This window comes from Chrysoperla carnea, chromosome 4 (assembly GCF_905475395.1).
Source record: "Chrysoperla carnea chromosome 4, inChrCarn1.1, whole genome shotgun sequence".
Taxonomy (NCBI): domain Eukaryota; kingdom Metazoa; phylum Arthropoda; class Insecta; order Neuroptera; family Chrysopidae; genus Chrysoperla; species Chrysoperla carnea.
The window spans coordinates 52,032,314-52,053,275 of record NC_058340.1 but is presented as its reverse complement, the minus strand read 5'-3'; the positions used below and the strand labels follow the sequence as shown (position 1 = coordinate 52,053,275).

The following is a 20,962-nucleotide window of genomic DNA, read 5'->3' as shown; positions in this document are numbered from 1 at the left end:
CTGATAATGATCTATGTTATAAAAAATTTTGAAAAATTAGCACTTTGACTATAGTTGTTCTCAATTGTTTAAGGTAATCCTAGATTAGGTATTCTATATTCTAAGTGTCATAAAAATCTAATCAATAATAATATTTGAGCAAACTATTGCATGTTTTTTCCCAAATTTTTTAACAGTTGCGATTAAGAACTTTAGAATTTCAAGAATTCCTGTTAACATTTCAAATACTTAACATTTAAATTTTTGAATTGAGATAGAATTTGATGGTTGAAACTAAGAGACAGGTAAAGCGTCATGAAGAAATCATCAATTACAAAATTGTATACAACATATCAATTTTATGACGAAATCATCAATTATATTGGCGTAGTTCAATGAATTTGTCAAATCAGGTTCTCTTTTAAGAATTGAAAAGTTATTTAAGCATCCACAGTGGTAGATTTAAGGGGTCGCAAGGGAAATATATTTAAATGACACTTTTTGCTTAGATTTCATCACTCTATCGATTCCCGTTGCTGTTTTCAACATATATTTTTCTACCCCCTGGAAGGGGTGGTTACACTTAGCGGTGCTCGTACGCCGAAACTATTTACTTTATAAAAAAAAAAAATGGTTTGGACATAAATTGTAGAAATTTTTCCTAGTTTAATTTTGTATAGATTTTTTCACCGTAAAATGACTCAGAAAGTAGATATCAAGAAACTGCTTTTCGGCGGCATTTTTCGAATATGGCGGCGCAAGCGTCAAAGATATGAGGTAGCAAAATGGAAAGTCGGAAAGAGCACCTAAAAATCTATGAAATCTTTCATTTTCAAAACTCCCGCAAAACTTTCCATGTAACCCCTTTTTTTTAACCAAATGATTAGTATGATATGAGACTTTTTATATTATGGAAACTAAATATGTATAAACCACCAATAGTTGGTATTATATAAACACACGAGAATGAGCTATTCGAGAGTGATATTCTTTGATACAGTAATTATTTACAGGTGGTGAATAATTATTAACTCATGTAAAATAATAATAATTAATATCACATATAACATAAACTATATATTGTAGTATTTTATTAGACATCGAATAGAGAAAACATGTTTAATAGGGGATGTTTTGTTTTATTCAAACAGACCTAGAGTAGGGCAATGTTGTAGTACCTCGGATACAAAGCACCATGTAACAACTATATAAAGCAACTATATGAAAACAAATTATAGTTACAAGAAAGCAAGTACCTGATACAATGATTAATGCATGTTTTTAAGGAAAATTGAATAAAATTTTGTTCTGGTATATTTTAGTACTAAACAATGTAAATGTTGAGGTATAATATGAAAAGATACACCCTCGTGAATCTTTGATCAAGCAACGTGCTGTACCACTGACACATGATAATACGTACTTTATTATATATTATAGTATATTTTTAATCCCTGTACTAAAAAAAGGGGTGTTATAAGTTTGACCGCTATGTGTGTGTGTCTGTCTGCCTGTGGCATCGCAGCACCTAATCGAATGAACGGATTTTGATTTTTTTGGTTTTGTTTGAATGGTTGAAGCTTTTTAAACTACTAACTAGACAGATATAAAAGGTTGGGGACAATATTTCACTTCATATTCTGTTTGCCAAAATGTTAAATTCTATTTTGCTAGAAAAAGATATAAAAAAATCTTTTATAGCTTTTTACCTTAGTTATAGTTATTCGAAAAATAATTTTTCTTTGCTGTTTGTTACATGAATGAGCTTTTATTAAAGCAGAATTAAAATTCGCGAATATTTCCTATTGTTACAATTAAAAAAATGGCTTGATAAAACACATAAACATAAATCTTGATCCTAGGTAATACACTTTCCCTTAGACCAATACACACACATGACGTTCTAAATACACATAACTTAAACATACAAATACGATATTTGTTGTATACATGAATTAATTAAGTGATTCATTAGGGTTCGCGCAATTTTCTTTTAAATTAAAATTTTATGTGTGGTGGTTTTTATTAAGGCATATTTGGATGAAGGAGAACTTGAAAATGTGTGGAAACAAATTCGGCAATGTGAATTTTCTTCAAAATTTTCCTTCATTTCTGTTTAGAATCATTTTCCATAAAATATGAAAATTGATTAGGGATATGGTATTCGAAAGGCTGAGCATTTAATCTGTTTTGGAGTAATTTTTCAATTTTTCTACAAAGTATGTGCCCAAGGTGGGCACATTTTACGTGGGTCTTTACTCTTACTCTTTGTTTACCCTTTAAAACTTTGCCTCGAAAAAACTGTGCATACCTAATAGAACTTTAATACTTTAAATATAATTGTTATAAATAATTATTTGATTTCTAATGAAAAATTTGATGTTTAAAAGCATGGAATGCTCTCTTAATTCATTCTAATAATAGTTTGTCCCATGTTTTTGACACATTTTTAATATATTGTGGCGAGTTTGGTATCATGCGCGATGGTGAAGGTCTTTTCTACAAAACAATGAAATTAATTATGGTTTACATTTTAAGGATTAAAAAAATTGAACATGGTTTCCATGGAAACATTATAGCCTATGTAAACAAGTCTATTTATGGGGGCTGTAGGAATAATAAGTCAGTTGATATGGAGAGTTCACTATAGACAGTCGATATGGAGAATCGACTATGGCCAATTTTATGGAGAGTTCAATATGAACGATTGATAAGTTCATTGCAAAGAGTTAAATTATACTAATTTTGACTATATTTGGAAAGACAATATTGTAAATTCATTTTGTGGAAGATTTAAAAGTATATTTACAATAAACAGTAAAATATATCAAAGTTTTAAATAATTCACCCAGCAGTATTTTATTATATCGAACCTACAACGAAGAAGTTAGTTTATAGTTGTTTTACAATAAACGAATACTTCTGTCTGTTATTTAACTTTCTTAAAGCATGTAATTCTTTCTTAAATATGATATATGTTTATCAAATTTTTATTATAATATGATACATAATGTATCAAAGTTATAATGTTTGAACCGTAAATTCTGAGCAGTAATATAACATGCACTATAGATTGTTAGTTCCGCAATTGCATGTATGCTCATGTACTACAATGTTCGAAGGGGTACATTTATTTTAACTTTTATTATTTTATATTATTATTTTACTATACATATTTATGATGTTATCTAAGGGGTGAAACTAGGGTGCACTTATAATAACTTTTCATACACACATACGCATACATATATTAGATACTAACAAGAAATGTCTATCTTTGTGAACCAATAGCCACCCCTAAACATATTACTTATATATACGTCATTCAGTGATATATGTTAGTGATCTTAATGACGTCACCTATATAATGGGTTTTATTATTTTTGGGGAATTTATTATTATGGTGTATGTATAATTAGTATGGATTAAGTTTATTTGTAAATTCATTTTTATACGGTGTATTAAAATAATAGATAAGGGTTTTATAAGTTTAGTTTAAAATAGGTGATGGTTAAAAATTTTCTTCGTAGAAAAACAAATTAATGCACATATTTGTCCTTTCATTCGTATGCACGAGACAGCAACGAAAATCGAGAGAAAGTTATACCTTTATTTAATTCGGGAAATACGTAGACTTGTATAAAAAATCGTTCCATTAGTTTGGCTAAAAAAATCAATTACTACATTTAGTAGTTAACTGAAGTTTAAAGCTGCTCAAATTTTTTAAAAGAAATAGTTTGTGATTCGTTTGACAAATAAGACAGACACTAGTTTGGATAGATTTTAAATGACTAAAAAATTTTCTAATGTATTTTAAGAACTACGAATGTATTAATACAATTCGAAAATACGATGAAAAATTAATTTAGAATAATTCAAAAAATATTTAAAATAAACATGATTGAAATAAAACATGCTATGTTTCTGATATTGATCTATGAATATATTAAAATTGAGCACCCTAATTTAAGTCAAAGTCTCAACCAAAACGACAAAAAAGATTCGAAAAGATTCAGTTTCAACTAAAAAAATATTTTTGTTATTTTTGGTTTTGGCAAATAACAATTGTTTTTTAATAAGACAAATAAAAAGAGTTATCAAGATTTACGAAATATTGCATTTTCCATTTTCTATATTTTTCTGGCCTTACGTGTCAAAAGGACATCCATCAATTTAACATTATAACTTACGGCCTTAAAATTGTATTTTCACATTTACAATCCTAAAATTGAAATTTCACATTTTCCAAAATCAAATTTTGATTTTAAACTTACTAGGTAACGTTTTATTATAACTTTGCTTTCGTAACTTATCTAGTTTTTTAATTTTCTTATTTTCTGACTTAAAATTCGGGTTTACAGACCATGAAGACCTCATTACTAGTCTAATTTTAAAATTCTTAAAGACCTTACTCACTCTTAGGGATTTCGGAGGAATATCACCGGGACAAAAATTTTTTTTTGTTTAATTTAAATTTAATAAAGAACAAAAAATCCAAAAACGGAGATTTTTCTGCTTGCTATTTTTAGCTTATTTGTCTGCATTATTAATTAAAGTTCCGCTCTTAGAAATATGAGATAAATACACACTTAACACATATTATCGAATTTTCTCGAAGTGTGATTCGAATGGTATTACTCAAGGACATTTGCTTCGTGTATTACTTTATAAATTTATAGTTTTGACTATAAATAAATGTGACATTCATTAAGAATGAAAATTATAACAATTGTTTAATTTTAATATTAATTCAATTCAATTAACAGGCACGTTGCAATATCACATTAATTAGTAGAAATATTGATTAACTTACTGTATTCTATATAACTAGAGATACAATCCATCTTTTAAATTGAAATAGGATAGTTCCTGCTTCAGTGCGCGCTTTAGTAACTGTGCACACTAGACAAGAATTAAGTGCTATGAAAACTGAGGTTTACTAGCGAATATAATATTTTATTTCCAGAGGTATAAAAGAAAACTATGTAATACTATAGTCTTTTCCTTTTCGAAAAATATTTTGCTATATTTTGAAATTCAAATAAAACAAGATATTATTTGATTACTTGAATAAAATATCCTTGTTTTTTTACATACCTGCCAAAGGAAAAAAAAGAATAATTTAAATAGACATGATTCAGAAGTTTGGCGTACTTTAGCAGTTTCAAATACTGCCGGCTTCTCCGTGATAAAAATCAATCAATAAAGACCTTTTTTTAATCGCCGTGAAGCTACCAACGACCCTTTCACTTTTACCATTTCTTTTAGACAACGAGTTTTTCACCACTATTTTTAACCTTCGTTAATCAATCGCCTTCTGTCCTTTCACCGGTTCCCTCATCAAAACCTTTCTGCACGCTAGGTTGGCGGAGTGTTACTTTTTCAGTATTGATAATACTGTCAAGTTCCAGATATTCAAGGATAAACAAATTTTCAAGGAAAAACAAATGCATTTATGGTAAGTCTTGCCTGCTCTAATAGTTTGATTTAAACAGGATGGTCTATAAAACACGGAAGCGAAGGCGGGTACATTTTCTTGTTATTGCAAGCATGTCAAGCTTTTATACGATCTAAGTCATTTGAAATCGTTGAGAATTGAGATTTTTTCTCTCACATTGTATAATATTGGATAATATTGACAAAGCTGAGAGAAATTAATCCAAAAAATTTGTCCCTTATTTGTTGTTTTAGCACCTTTATTGTTTTTGTGCCGTGAACGAAACAAGCGTAAAAATAATAAATTTCGTCTTTAACAGGGTAAACCGAATTTCAGTTGTACTATTTGAATCTAGAAGATACCAACTCACTTATGTTTGATAGTAAGTTGAATTAAAGCTGACTATAAAATGTATACTAAATTCTTATGAAACAAAAGACACGTGTATATTATACTGACGCATAAAAAGTCATGCACCAATACAAGAGGCTATTGTTTCCCTATCATTAAATTTACCCTCACAAAAAACTTTAACAAATCTTCGTTTTGATAATAAATAAAAAATAAAGCTCACATGCATTCAACAGTGATTTATTTAAGTGATATATATGGTGATTTTAAATGAAGAATGAAAAAAGATATAATATCGATTTATATATATATTATTACGAACGTAGATAAATTTTCATTTAAATAATTTAATCAAATCTTTAATTCGGTCGAAAATGTTATTTCGCAAAAAATTTTAAATTGATATATTGACATACTATTATTTTTGAGATAACCGTTTGCAAAAAGAGGAATTAAATTGGAAATTAAGCAAAAAAAAAAAATCTGGAATCCTTAATTTGGTTATGTAAATGATCCAGAAAGATTTTTTAGCATAATAATTTAATTTTCGTTAATCTTCCGTTGTATAATGAATGACATTACATAACAAAAATGATACTGAATCGTGAGCTCATAACGAAGCGAAAGTTTGAGATTCTTTTCACGAATAAGAAATTATTTTTCAAACTTGTTGACAATAGCAATGATCTTGCCTTTTTTGTGTATTATATTGTCAAAGGCTATTTTCTAACAAATACGACCAAAAAATCATTGACACACGAAAAGCGAAAACCATTAACCCTGCCAAAGACAGCTAATCAGAATCATTGAATTTTAGCTTCATTATGAGCTCACGGTCTTTAATTCTACATAATTATCAAAGGGTTCTTAATATTCGATAGATGAACAACTTTTTATCGTTCTTTTTCCCATGCAAGTAGATCAAAATTAATTTTTAATCAATAATTTTAAAAAGTGTAACACATTTTTATAGTAATTCTGAACTGGAGGAAAAATATGAAAATAATAGAGTGAAATTTACGGTGTAAGAAAAATGAACAGTGCTTTTGGTATATAGTATTGGTAATAAAAGTGCCTCAAGTGTGTGTACAGAAACAAGTAAAAAAAGTGGAGAAGAAGAAGTAATAAATCTATAGTGTCTGCATATTATATTGAATGCTCACCTGAGCTGCTGTCTCGGTCACCATGTTGACCTATCACCTTTGCTATGGCTTGAAGGAATCGATAGAATCGTTGTATCACCCGAATAACTCACAACAACCTTCATACAACACGATAGTCCGTTGATATTTTTAGATTTTAATAAACAATTATAATTTGTAAGTATTTTTTTTTGTATTTATTTTAATAATTATTATTATAGTAGTAACAACATTGCTCAGTGATTTAAATAGAATGTATTAAATATTTAAGCATTTGTACCTCCTGTTAAAAAAATAGAATTAATTTAATTGGAATTTCTATTTTAGAATTTTCTTTTAATATTGTTTTAAACGTTTTTAGTTTTTATACTTTCAAAAGTACCTAAATATTGTCGATATCGTTAATTATTCCTAAGCCCTTCTTTATTTTGAAAAATGCAGGGTGAGCTAGATACAGAAAAATGTTATGTCATGTTGAATCCAGAATTGCCTTACCTAATATCGAATTTCTGACGAATCAATATGATTCATTAAAAAATATTTCAAACAAAAAATGTGGGTCATTATATAACGAACCAAGTCATATTCAAGATCTTTATAAGATGTTCCACTCTTAGCTTACTGCTACTACTTAATCTTCAAAATATTTCTCCTAAAAGAGCGGCTGAGGACTACTAGAACATACGTCATGTCAGTGTGAAATTCAGCTCTAATGAGCATTGAAATTGACGTCTTTGAGAACAGAGTTATTTAGCACAATTTATTACAGAAACGAACATTGAAAAAGCAGCCCAAAAATTATATTTCGGGTTTCCAGGATGGTGTGTATTTCAATATAAACTTCCCATTTCAACTACTAACCCTTTTTATTTTTTTTAAAGCGATACAGACATTTGAAGTGGAGGGGTAGAAAAAAGTAAGTATAATCGAGAGTCTCTGACGTCTTTTTAACATTATGTCGCCTTTGATAAATTCTTTAGCACGAACTATTAACTATTCAACGGAAAGACAGAAAAGCGAAGAGAATTTTTAATTGTTTTTTATCCAAACTTAGGAGTTATCCAATTTCAAAATTCATTACGCCGCATAACTTTAAACCCAATTTTTGTGACATAACTTTAAACCCATCCTTTAGTCCAAATGTCTCAAAAACAAGGAACAAACAATGTTACCTATGCGGTTATTGAAAAAAGTCGTAGCAAAGTAGTGCCTTTCTTCTTTTCATCGGTACACGACGGGCACAATTATTGCAGCAAGGAAAGTATAGCTGAAAGTTTAGCTATATGTTTGACAGCATGGGCGACTGAAGAAGAACTTATATGTTGTCCCTAACATTTAAAAAACTAATTTCCCTAAAACTTTCACATGACATTTTGTTTTCACATTTGCATAGGTACGTTTTTCAAAAAGTATAATATTAAAAAGGTACCTTATGAATACGAAACACCCAATGTACATTCATTATTTATGGGTAATTGAGATAAAGTTTGTATAATACCAACTTTAAAGTTAAGTTCATTTGCAATACGTTAACAATAATTAATAAAAAGCTACCCATAAACTTAAATTCACACATCTATTATTCATGATATAATTATTCAATTATCTATCAAACATGTTTAGTTATTCATGTATTTTATAAGAAAGAAAAGAAAAGAAATCCATTAACAGTAAAAGCCTTTTTACAAAATTAAGATTGAATAGCTAACACATAATCGTGCTTGGATTTACGAAACAAGATATACCTAAACCTTCTAAGAAATAAATGTATTAATTGAATTTAATAATATCAATATTGGGAAAAACAGAGAAGTTTAACAATTTCGTTCCATCTTATTTTAAACACGAATTTTATATTTTTAACACTTGAATGTAGAAAGGGTGCATAAGTAGATGTATTAAGTTGGAATGACCCATGTTCCACGAAGAGTCGTGATTCATGTTGCTATGCTAATTACCAACGAGGAATGTGTGATATAAAACACTGGACAAATAAGTAGCCTGATTTTGCTGCACTCTTTTTTAAGTAAGATTTTATGAGAAGGAGAAGGGGTTTTTGAGAAATCTTTTTAATGCTTACATGGGGGGCAAAAATCGTCAAAATCATGCTTACGTAATTAATTAATGGTTCCTAACTTCATACTTTAGTCTATTCCAAGAAGTAGATAGACTATTTTAACTACTCAAATTTTAGTTGGTTGGCATTGCCTCATCAAATATTCTTATTATTATAATATACATGGAGTTTATACAGTGTATTTAAATAGCTCTCTTAGTTGTTATTTTCAAATAATGTGCAGTGAAGATCAGGTTGTTTGATTGTCAGATGTTTTATGTCACATTTAACTCCAAGTCGAAGCTTTTCTATATAAAGTATAAATATTATTTCCTAATACTAAATTAGTAAATAACTATTCGAAAATTAAAATGTCTACTCATTTTAGAAAAACCCATAGTTTATAATAGATATGAATTTAACGCATGTAATATTGTTCTAAAATTAGCTCACGTATCCATTTCTTATTTATAACTATAAAAAAATATACAATAAAATATATAGAATTAATCGAAAAAATTCTAATAATTCGAAACCATTCTAAACATATCAAATAACATAAAAAAGAATGAAACGACCTTGAACTGAAATACATGCGGAAACCAATGGTGGATTCCCGCAGTGGTGGAAACCTTATATAAGCAAACAAGCATACCATATTTAAATCGTTATAGATAAAACTACTACTATATATATATACTTATATGAAATATACACCTGCGTTTTTTAGTAAAAATTTTCAAAAATTATTGTACAAAAACTTAAAAGAAAATTCCAAAAAAAAATTTGACTTTTTGTCTATATAAAATATTAATGTAAATTTACAAACCATTGAAGAGAAATATCGGTGAAAAGCAAATTAGATAAGGTTATAATTATTGAGCAAAAGCACACTAAATTCACACAAATTAGTTTTTTTATTTTATTTTAAAACGTGACGACCAATTTTTTTATAAATCATTATTTTTAATGAAAAATTATGAAAATTCTAGTAGCACTGATAATTACAGTTAGAAAATTTGTTTTTGTTGTTCTTTTTTTAGTACAAATTTGTTATTTATCTATTTTTTTTTCTTTAAAAATATTTTCACCACCTTAGTATTTGTTCTGTATTAATGGAAAACCCCATACCGAATGTCTGCAGTGTTAGGGCACGCGTATAATATCACAATGACGAAGTTAATATTGAGTATTAGTGGTACATATATATTCTATATATTATAAACAAACACTACATGTTTCCAGGTTTAATTCGAAACCATAGTCCTTTTCAGTTGTATTGAACGGATCAATAAATACTGTGTTAGCGACTACTATAATACATAGTAGTACTATATGGAGCCCCAAGTATATATAACACGCGTTCGTCGTTGTTACATTTTTGGGGGTGGTATTTGAGGGTGCTATACATGTGTGTATGTATATATGATGAATATATACAGGGCGTTCTGTTATTAACTGCAGATCGTGGGTCTACAGAATAAGCTCATAAAGAGGAAGAAAAAAGTTATTTACCAATTTTGGATTTGAGCCTAATTTGGGCGTTACAGGTATGACAAAAATTGATAAATTGGTAAATTCACTTACTATCATTCGATAGCCAGCAGCCAATGATAATCAGTATGATATTAGTAAATTTCATTTTTCACTTTACGTTCAATTAAAAACACGCCTTTTGTGACGTTATTTGTTTTTTTACTAATGTTTTCTTGCAAAAATAAAAAAAAAATAAAAAAAAGTTGGATTAAACAAAACCAATGAAATAATTTAATAGTTTTTTTTTTTTTAAATGTGTTTTCATAATAATATAATCCAATTGAAATCAGTTCATATCCCTTCTTTAGTTGGATATTATTAAATGAAATTTACTAATATCTACTGATTATCATTGGCTGCTGGTTATCTAGTCAGTGAATTTACCAATTTATCAATTTTTGTCATACTTGTGGCGCCCAAGTTAGGGCTCAGATTCAAAATTGGTAAATAACTTTTTCCTTCGCCTTTATGAGCTTATTCTGCAGGATAACGATCTGCAGTCATTAACAGAACGCCCTGTATATATGTATTATATACAGTGAAACGACAACAGTGCCGTTATATCGTTTAGTTTTTAGTACTATGTATAAAGAACAAGTGCGCAATGCCGGGTAGACGTTCCAGCCGTCACGGCGCCAACACCATTACACATACTTCAAAAAAATGTGGTGTTTTTAGTTCACAGGTTTACCGTGTGTTCTTATTTTACTATCCAATGCTTCGTGTGTAATACTTTTTTGACACATGTTTTGATTTTGGATGAAAAATTAGAAATCTGTTTGAATGTAATTTTCTTTTTACATTCATAGTAGAAAGATATGGACAAATAGTTAAATGTAAAAATTTACATATTTGGCAGCAAATAATAAGGGGTCAGAGGGTTAATAAATTAAAGGCAAAATGATTTTTTTAAATTCGCCTCGCAGAAGCTCGTGGTATTATCGAATTTACTCAATCGAAGTTCTATTAGGTATAAAACTTTTTTGAAATTAATAACTATCATTAGGATTTCTTTGCCTTTTGGTAGTCAAAAATAATAACATATGAAATAGACTACAAGCCCATGCTAAAATTTTTCGAGTGAGATGACACATCTGAAATCAGGAGTTAGTTTAAGCACCATGGTGCCAGTTTTGCGCAGTATAGGTGAGTAGGTTCAAATGAGAATATGAATGTCAAACCTCTTGGAAAGTAGGCCCTGCCCCACCAAATATATACGGCGTTGATGGATACTAAGTTTGCATTAGTATTAGAAGCCAATTACATAAATGTCGTACATAAATAAATTCGGTAATTTTTGGTACCGAAAGTTAAAAAAATTTTCGATCTCCCGTCAATTTCCAAAGCCCTACGTGATTTATTTCGGAACAGCATTTATGCAATTCGCTTCGAATACTTATACAGAGTTAGTATCATATTTGCTGGTGAAGGGGTGACACACCAAAGAATGTAGCATTAATATTCTCACCTGTACTCACCTGTATCTCGCAAAACTGGCGCCACGGTGCTTAAACTTACTTTTACATATAGGAGCATCTTTTTCAAAATGATTTCTAATGGTCACCCGAAAAACTCACACCGAGCGTGGGCTTGTAAGCTAAAATGTTGATTTATGTTAAGCTGAACGGGAAGGACAAGCTTTTACTGTTAAAAAAAGTAAAAAATAATTTTTCCTATAAGCCATTTATATACGACTATTTGTAAAAGCTGGAGGCGCTCAATTTAAAGTATCAAGAATAAATCGGTGTATGAGTGACTCATAGAAAAATTATTTTATAGTTTTTAGTACAAGAAAAGCTTGTTCCAAAAAAGAATTTTTTTATTTAGAAAAGTAATATTATTTCTCTTTTAGAATGATTTACAGAAAAATTTCAAATTTTGTATTTTTCAAAAAAATATTGGTCAGTTATTAAATTATCGTATAATTTATTTTTAGCGATGCTTATAATACTTTGAATTGGTTTCATTAAAAAAGATTGTGTTGTTAAAAACATGAAGTAATTTCCAGTTTGTGTGCTTAAAAGCTCCCTATGGATTTATAAAGTAATTAATAGATTAAAAACATTATGTTTTCTTTTTTAAACCACAAATAATAATATTTTAAACTTAATTTTTTAAAGCATTTAATGTAAAAAAAATTTTCTTTACTTTCATTGTTAATTCTATTTCCCGGTTTGTATAATAGAATTCAATTTATGCTGTTAATTAATAATAGTAGAAGTGGTTGTCAATTTTATAGAGACAATATAAGAATATTTGCATCATGAGTAGGAAAAGCGATAGTGAATTCGATCAAAGTAACTTATAGGTACGATTAACAATCCATCTAACTTGGTTCTGAAAAAAATTTGTATTATTCTAACGAGGTGGCGGATGAAATCGTTTCTGGTGAATGGTAAATCGAATTGTAAAACTCACTTTTTTTAGTACGATTAACAATTCTAACTTAGTTCTGAAAATTTTTTTCCAAATATTAGTATAATTTTAACGAGGTGACAGCTGAAACTTATAAGAACTGAAGGATTAATTGCTTCACTCTACCCCATTCAGGAAACGATATTCACACCCACTTGCAGTGTTCTATTCAACCAGTTAGTTAGTAGTAGAGTATATAATAAATTGACTGGAAGAAGATGGAGTGACTCAAGACTGGGGTGTAAATATAAAAAAATACATCCTAAATGAGCTTTTTAAAATATTTTCCTGTTTATAACTTCTGGAGTCAGGTCAACACGATTCTATATATTATTACTCTCAAGAGGTATATCCTGGAAAACTTCTAAACATTTTTAAAAAGTATAAACTTTCTGTAAAATCTATGAATTATTGCCATTTAATAGTTAAACGAGTACTTGATATAACGACATTACAAATACTTGACATAACAGTTAAATTTATTTCAAAATTTCTACAAAAAGTTTTCTTGTTATATTTATGGAATTTATACTTTGCCCTGGTACCATATTTAAAACCTTTTTGTAATGGATAGTATTAAAAAAATGTAGGTATTTTTTATTCTACAGTACAGTTTTTGAAACACTTCAGGTCATTTTATATGCATATATATATATATATATATATATATATATATATATATATATATATATATATATATATATATATATATATTTTTTTTTTTTTATGTAAGCTATAATATAGTTGCTCGTAATTGCATTGATACACGCATTTCTAATTCCGGTAAAATTTCAATATACATTATAAATTCTTTTTATAATATTCAATTTCATTATAGGAAACGTATTCCGAATTGGTCGAATGATTGGATTAAAAGCTATAGTTAACCCGATCATACTTTAGGTGAACGTACTTTAGTGCAGGAAACTTTTTCCAAAAGTTTTGACCTTGAATAATTTCTTAGGAAGCGCCCACGTGACCATTTGAGACAACATTTGTACTATCAAAATAAATGTTTATACAAAAATTCAGCTTATTTCGTTAGATTCAAAGTTGTTGCACAAAGTCGGCCGTGAAAAGAAAATGAGGAGGTCATATCTATGGTGTAGATACGATGCATCCAGGCGAGTACAGGCGAGCTTCATCGCCATGTTTTCGTGACTTTTCTTATACTAATTTCCATTTCTTATATATAACTATTAGTAGAAGTCGAAGGTCAAAGATATTCTCAAACAATTTATGACTATTCACAAAAACCAATGTGTCAAGAAAAACTTTTGACTTTAGACTCTTAACTTAACCCATCCAAACGTATTTCGTTTCGAAAAAGTCAAACGTGAAGCGCTACTTTTTGTTCAAGGTATTTTAAAATCGTTTCCACCATCGTCTTCAAAATCGATTTTCACCGTCCATTCTCAACCCTAGTAGAGAAATCCTAACTTCCTTAATATTTAGGGAAGGCCTTAAAAACACGGCCCAACAAAATCTTTAGCTGGAGCAGTGAACAGTTGCAAAGAAAAGTTTTTACATAAGAGATGGATTTTAATGAATGTAAATTTCTGATGTCAAAAAAATATTTTTATTTTTAAAATAAACAAGAAAGCACAATGTAAATTACATTTAGAAAGATTAATAAAGATTTGTTATAAAACTCCAAGTACCACTTTTTGCTGTAATTTATAAATTAAAAGCCTAACGAATTTATTACAATCGCGTCTTAATTACACTTTAATCTTCGTGTTTTTACATATTATATTTCTTAAAACTTTTTAGAAAGAAAAATACTACCTCCGTATAAATGAATCACTAAAGAGTATATTATATAATTCTTAACTTCTGAGAAGATTTTCGATACAATGTCGACGGGTAACGAAATTAGTTTTCATTAATTGTAATATTTATATGATAAAAACAAATGAAATTTGAGACCGCAATTTTGGATAAAAGGCTTGATTTTTTATATATGAAGTTGGACTAAGCCTTAATCAAGGAGGTTGAAGGATAATTTAAATAAATAAATGACTTCAAAAGTAGGCAATTTAACATTGGGAAAACTGTTAATTGTCTTATGGGAAAACGGTAGGGGGATGATATGTTTTCATAGATTTCGCTAAAACTAGTCGGTGGAAATTAAAAAAAAAAACTATTTAAATTAAAGCTAACGCTATAATAAATTACTAAAAAAATACGGTTGTGTCCGACTAATTGAGGGCGTAGGAGGACGTACAAATAATTTCAACCACAAGCTACAAACTTGTCTTGGCGCTTGTACTACCTTAAATTGTAGAAAATAAATTACTTCAGTTTTCGAAGCATAAGTTTAATATTTAATATTTATAAAGATATTTACAAATAAATTTCAAAACTCAAAACTTGAAACATTTTGAATTGTTTCAAATTCTGTAATTTCATAATGTCGAAAATCTGAAATGGTAGCATACCTTTTTAATAAAATAAATTATTTCAGTTTTCGAAGCATATAAGTTTAATATTTAATATTTATAAAGATATTTACAAATAAATTTCAAAACTCAAAACTTGAAACATTATGAATTCTTTCAAATTCTGTAATTTCATAATGTCGAAAATCTTAAATGATAGCATACCTTTTTAATATCTTATATTTATATGGAGGTAAAAGCGTAAAAATAAAAAGGAGAAGATGCTTTGTTCTAGAACCGTGTATAAAGAGTTGTTCCATAAGATGTAACCACGTAAATGGGATAAATATTGTCCAAAAAGATGTTTCCACTTAAATGAGAGATGCACGTTGTTCTAAATGAAATGTCCAAATACATTATTTATTGTAAATTATATATTACCTACTTTTTTTTTTTTTTCTTAAAATACAAATGTCTCCTATTTGATTGGTAATACATTTTGTACGATACTTTTCTCCCATTTAAGTGGAAACATCTTTTTGATACAGCGACCTAAAAAAAAAAACGGTTCTCAAAGTTATCTCAAACACCTCTAGCACTCTATCAACAGAGGTAGTCCAAGTTTATTTATTATAATCGTATATAGAAGTCTCGTGAGTGTTTAGCTTAAGATTTTTTTTTTTTTTATATTTTGTATATTATTCAAAGTTTAAAAATTATATTTAATTTGTTGGCTTGAATCCAAATGGTTCAGTCGATGTTATAATATTTTATTAAAATACTGCATATTATATGTATGCTAATTCTATTACGAAATAAATGTATTATTTCTATATTATGTACTGGGTAAGATGAAGTACCAGTTCAATGTACCTTGGATTATTCTCTAATTTCCCGACAGTAATTGCTGTCTATGAGAAATCAATTATATGAAGACAAATTGTGCTGTTATTAAAAGGCAAGAAACGAAAAGAATGATTATTCAAGTGAATTCTTTTTCAATGAATATCTTTTGAAAGGTAGTCATTGTTATTTCTGGTCTAAATCATATTCCACTAGCCAATATCACCTTGGTGTACCTCGGATCAAGTAACGCGTTCACTTGATGATGAAGATCAATAAAAATACCAGTCGAAGTTTACTTAACACACAGAGAAGAGCATGCATGTAAAGGAAATATAATGTTTCAAGTGCATTTCAGAAAAATTCAAGCACATTTATGAAAGTGTTCTTAAGAGTAGACTAAAAAGGTTATATATTGGAAGGAGCACTTTAAGATACAATCAGTGGGGGTTATTCTAGGTACATTTGGGTGTGGCCCATGGTGCATTATGGTCATGTAAAAATCATCTCAAAAACAAATATATGTAAACTTTGATTCTAGATACAACACCTTCCCCTAAATAATATTTATCTAAACTACTTATTAAAATGTATTGAACAATTTCCTTCAATTTTTGGTATAATTTATTTATTGACGTAATCAAATTTGAGTTATTCTTGTTAAATAATGATAAATTCTATTGATTTTTAGGCCAATGTTTTTGGAATAATGCGACTATTTATATTCATGATTGATTGACATAATTCCATGCAATCATTTAATTTTTTTAAGAAAGATTATAAAATAAAAACACAAAGTTTAAGCTTTACTTTTCTGCAGTCTTCGTTTTGAGGAAGTAACAACATGAAAGGTTTTATTTAGACAGCTGCATTTATTAAGTTTTGGGTCCATTAAATTTTGAATGGCAACCCCAACTTAATCAGGTCTTTTAACAAAAAGTGTCATTTTAAATTTAAAATGAAAAAAAAAAAACACTGTTTTTTGTGAAACGAGCAGATAATTTTATTTTAATTAAAGTACAAACTCTGAGGTTGTTTTAGTACCTTGGGGCTGTGTTCTACAAATTTTTGACTTCTACTCCGAAACTTTTTGTGTACTTTTTTTAAAGGAAACATTTTTAGTCGTATTTACTTCGAACAAAAATAGAGAAAATGATACACTATTTCACTATATTAAAGCTAGTCGGAATCGAGACCCTTCGTGAATTTTTCAATAAAATATCATGGTATACGCTCGCAATGAGCAAAATGCACTTTTATTTCAAATTGAACGAACTTCTATGCAAATAGGTAATTTATTTGAAATTTGTTCGTATAATAATATTTAAACGTAATTAAAACATGTTTTTATTATTCTATATTTTATAATTTATACGTAGTTTTTTATTATTGACCAATTAATCAATAATATTTAACAAAAGCACCGCACCTATATTTTAAAAGTAAGTAAATATAAAATTTTGATCTATGTCGTATCTTTATGAGTAATATATACGTACAGATTACTTATAATTTATGTAAAGAGAAAAGTGTGTTAGATCAACTATCGGAAAATGACCTCAATTTAACGGTTTCGTAGAATTAATATCAATATACAAGTTGTAACTTAAGTATACAGCTTTTATATTTAAAGGATCCTTTCGCTATTGGATTAATATATTTTTGGAATAATATTCATTTATAAAGGAAATTAACGTTTAAAAATGCATGTTCTTTGGAAATCATTTCTCTGAAAGTACAGAATCACCATCTTAAGCTTGCTAAGAAGAATTTTAGTTTTTCCGCCAAGGCAACATGTTCATTATGGCTTACTTATTTTCTTAACATAGTATGATCACCGAGGCAATTTTAAATTTAGGATTGAAATTATTTGTACCTTATTTTCAACTTGATGATAAATTTTGTTTTGCTGATAACTTTATGAATGTAGACGAAAAATAAGAATAAAATTTTTCGATATCTGCCATGGTTTTCGAAATATGGAAAGGCAAATAATTAAAGAAAATTTTCAATTTTCGATATTTTAAAAATTACTCCAGAAATCGAAAAATTGTATTCTTAATTATAACATAACTCACCAACAAAATTGAAAATATAGGTTTTTTTTTTTATTTGTGTCCCCACTACCGTGTTCTTACATCCTGAATTAGTCGCGCACAACGGATTTTTTTGTTTACAATAATTTATTAAGGTTGACTTAAATAGTTTTGTTTTTAATTTCCATCGGCTAGTTTTGGTGAAATCTATGAAAACATACCCTCCATCTACCGTTTTACCATAAAACCAATATTAAATATGCCTACTTTTGAAGTCATTTATTTATTTAAATAATCGGGCAAGCCCCTCTAAAACTTTCAGAATTGATTTAGACTTACTCCAACTTCATGTAATAAGAACTTAGCATTTTATTTAAAATTGCCTTGCATGGTGCCTTAGGTGGTACTTGACACTTGACCGAAAAATGTGCAACTAAAAAGTAGTACTTGAAGAAAAATATAAAGAGCAAGAGACAGCTTAAAATGATTGACCCAAAAATTTTCCTTGGTCGAGTTTGTTAACAAACAAAATTTGCATTCAGTATTTTGTACATTTCTATTAATTTTAGAGCCTCTCATTTTTAAACAGACATGTATTCTTATTGAAACTGTTAACGCAGAAATTTATATCATTTAGTGTTTGGCGGGGACATAACATGTGTTTTTCTTAATGTGTAACTCAAATAAACTTAAAAACTATTTTAGTCGATGAGTAATATTAAAAATGAAAATATTTATATTAATATTTTTTTACTATTTTCCACTTTTTTTTCGCCACGTTTAAAAATGTATTTTAAATATTATAATCAAGATTTTGTTCTTTTGCAATTTTGCAACACTTGCATAATCATTATTATACTATCCCTCATAATAATCCAAAATTAAATATGGATTTTAGTGTAGCTGTCAAGTAAGATAGATTTGAGAGAAATAAATATATTCTCAATAAAATAATTAATTAAGAAAATAAAAATTTCATTGCGTTAAATAAAATCTATAAAGAAAGAAACAAGTCCAGTAGTTTACATAGCGACTTTAACAGTCGGAGTCCATTACTGGGATTTGATTCGATCTAAATTTTAATGGGCCCCGACTTTTAAAATCGCTATGTAAACTACTGGACTTGTTTCTTTCCTTTCAGATTTTATTAAACGCTGTCGACTATTTATTCTTTTAATAATTTATGAAATTTTAGGCATTTTAGTTTCCCAGCACAAAAAAAAACCCTCTCCTTATTTCAAAAACTTATCTAAGAACAATTGGGCTTGTGAGACAAATACAATAATATCTTAAATGTTAAAATCCATTAATCCGTTTTGGAGATTCGAGGTAATAATAAAGAAATTTACAAACAAACATACATACAAGATACGCGTGAAAAACATAATCACTCCTTGACAGTCGGGTAAAAAACATTTAATACGGAATTCTCGATTTTCAAGTCTACAATTTTGAATTCGAGGCAAAAATACATCAAAGTTTTTAATTCATTGATATAGAATTTAAAATTTAGAATTGGTTAAATGCGAAGATACAAGTAATAAGTATGTACATCAGTTTTGTAAACATAATTTGTATGAATTTTTCACAGATTACTAATCATTCAAGGTAAATATTATTATTATTTAAAAATTTTATCTTTGATTTCAAAATCACCAATATGTTAATTTATTCATTTAAAAAAAATGTAAATGAAATTTTATAAAATATACGCATAACATAATTTTAAAAATTTGCTGTAGGTACAAACCTAAATTTAATATTTTCAGTTCTCAGTGGTTTAGAAAAATTCAAAATCCAAGTTATCCAATTATTAAATTTTTAACCGACTTCAAACAAAAAGGAGGAGGTAATCAATTCAACTGTATTTTTGTTAATCTGTGTTATCACAGAACTTTCGACTGGGTGAACCGATTTTGCTAATTCTTTATCTATTTGAAAGATGAAATTGAAAAATCTTTATAATATAATGTAGTTAAAATAATTGTTAATTTTGGAGTCGGTATCAGGCAAGGAAACAACTCTGGCTGAACAGTTTGCGACATTAGCTTGGCTGACATCGACTCCAAAAATAAAAATAATTTTAACTACATTATAATATCGTTAGTTTTTTACTTTTTAGTGCATATTAATTTGTTTTGGAAAAGTTCTTTTGAAGTCGGTTTTCTTTTTGGAAAAGTTTTTTGTTAAGGTAGTTCCTCAAAAAGTAAATTTATGATATTTCGATGTGTAGTTTTCGAAATATCGAACCCTGAAAATTTAGAAGTTGAGAAAAATGAAAATAATTTATATTAATTATGTCTTTGTAAAAAAACATAGATAATAAAATGAAATATTTGTTTCCACTAAAATTGTCTACGCTATAATATTTAAGGAGTACTTAAACGTAATTTAAAATTAAATATTGTATCACATTAAGAAATAAATATCAACTGATGTCATTTTGTAAAATTTAAAAATGCACTCATTTAATAGTAATCGGAAAATTTAAAACCTAATAAATAGTAATTGACATTGGCATTGAATTTATACATCATAATAATTAATGTATCTATTTAAAATGAAGAATTGAAAACTAGTTTCAATGTGTGTGTGTTATGAGAGAATTCATGAGAGATTTTAAAATATTTTAGGTAATATTCTGGCATGGCATTATTTAAAAATTGATCTTCATACTTCTTTATCGTAAATGGGGTACAACCCTTATATATAATAAAAACTATTTTTTAAAGTTCCTTAAGATAGAAGAGTACCTTTAGTGTCACAAATGCTAGTGATTCTTAATT

The 20,962-nt window shown here is 28.0% G+C and overlaps 1 protein-coding gene across 12 annotated transcripts in view; it reads right to left on the bottom strand.

The window, feature by feature from the left end:
• Nucleotides 1–20,962, bottom strand: part of LOC123299234 (ankyrin-3-like) — a 184,131-nt gene that overhangs the window by 152,433 nt on the left and 10,736 nt on the right. Inside the window, exon 1 of one of the 12 annotated variants that reach the window (XM_044881546.1) lies at nt 6,931–7,072. The exons of the other annotated variants lie outside the window; for them this stretch is intronic. Within the exon in view, the coding sequence (XP_044737481.1) occupies nt 6,931–6,954 (24 nt within the window). The 5' untranslated portion in view covers nt 6,955–7,072. Of the gene's footprint in view, nt 1–6,930; nt 7,073–20,962 lie in introns of those variants that run through there. 12 annotated transcript variants of the gene reach the window in all.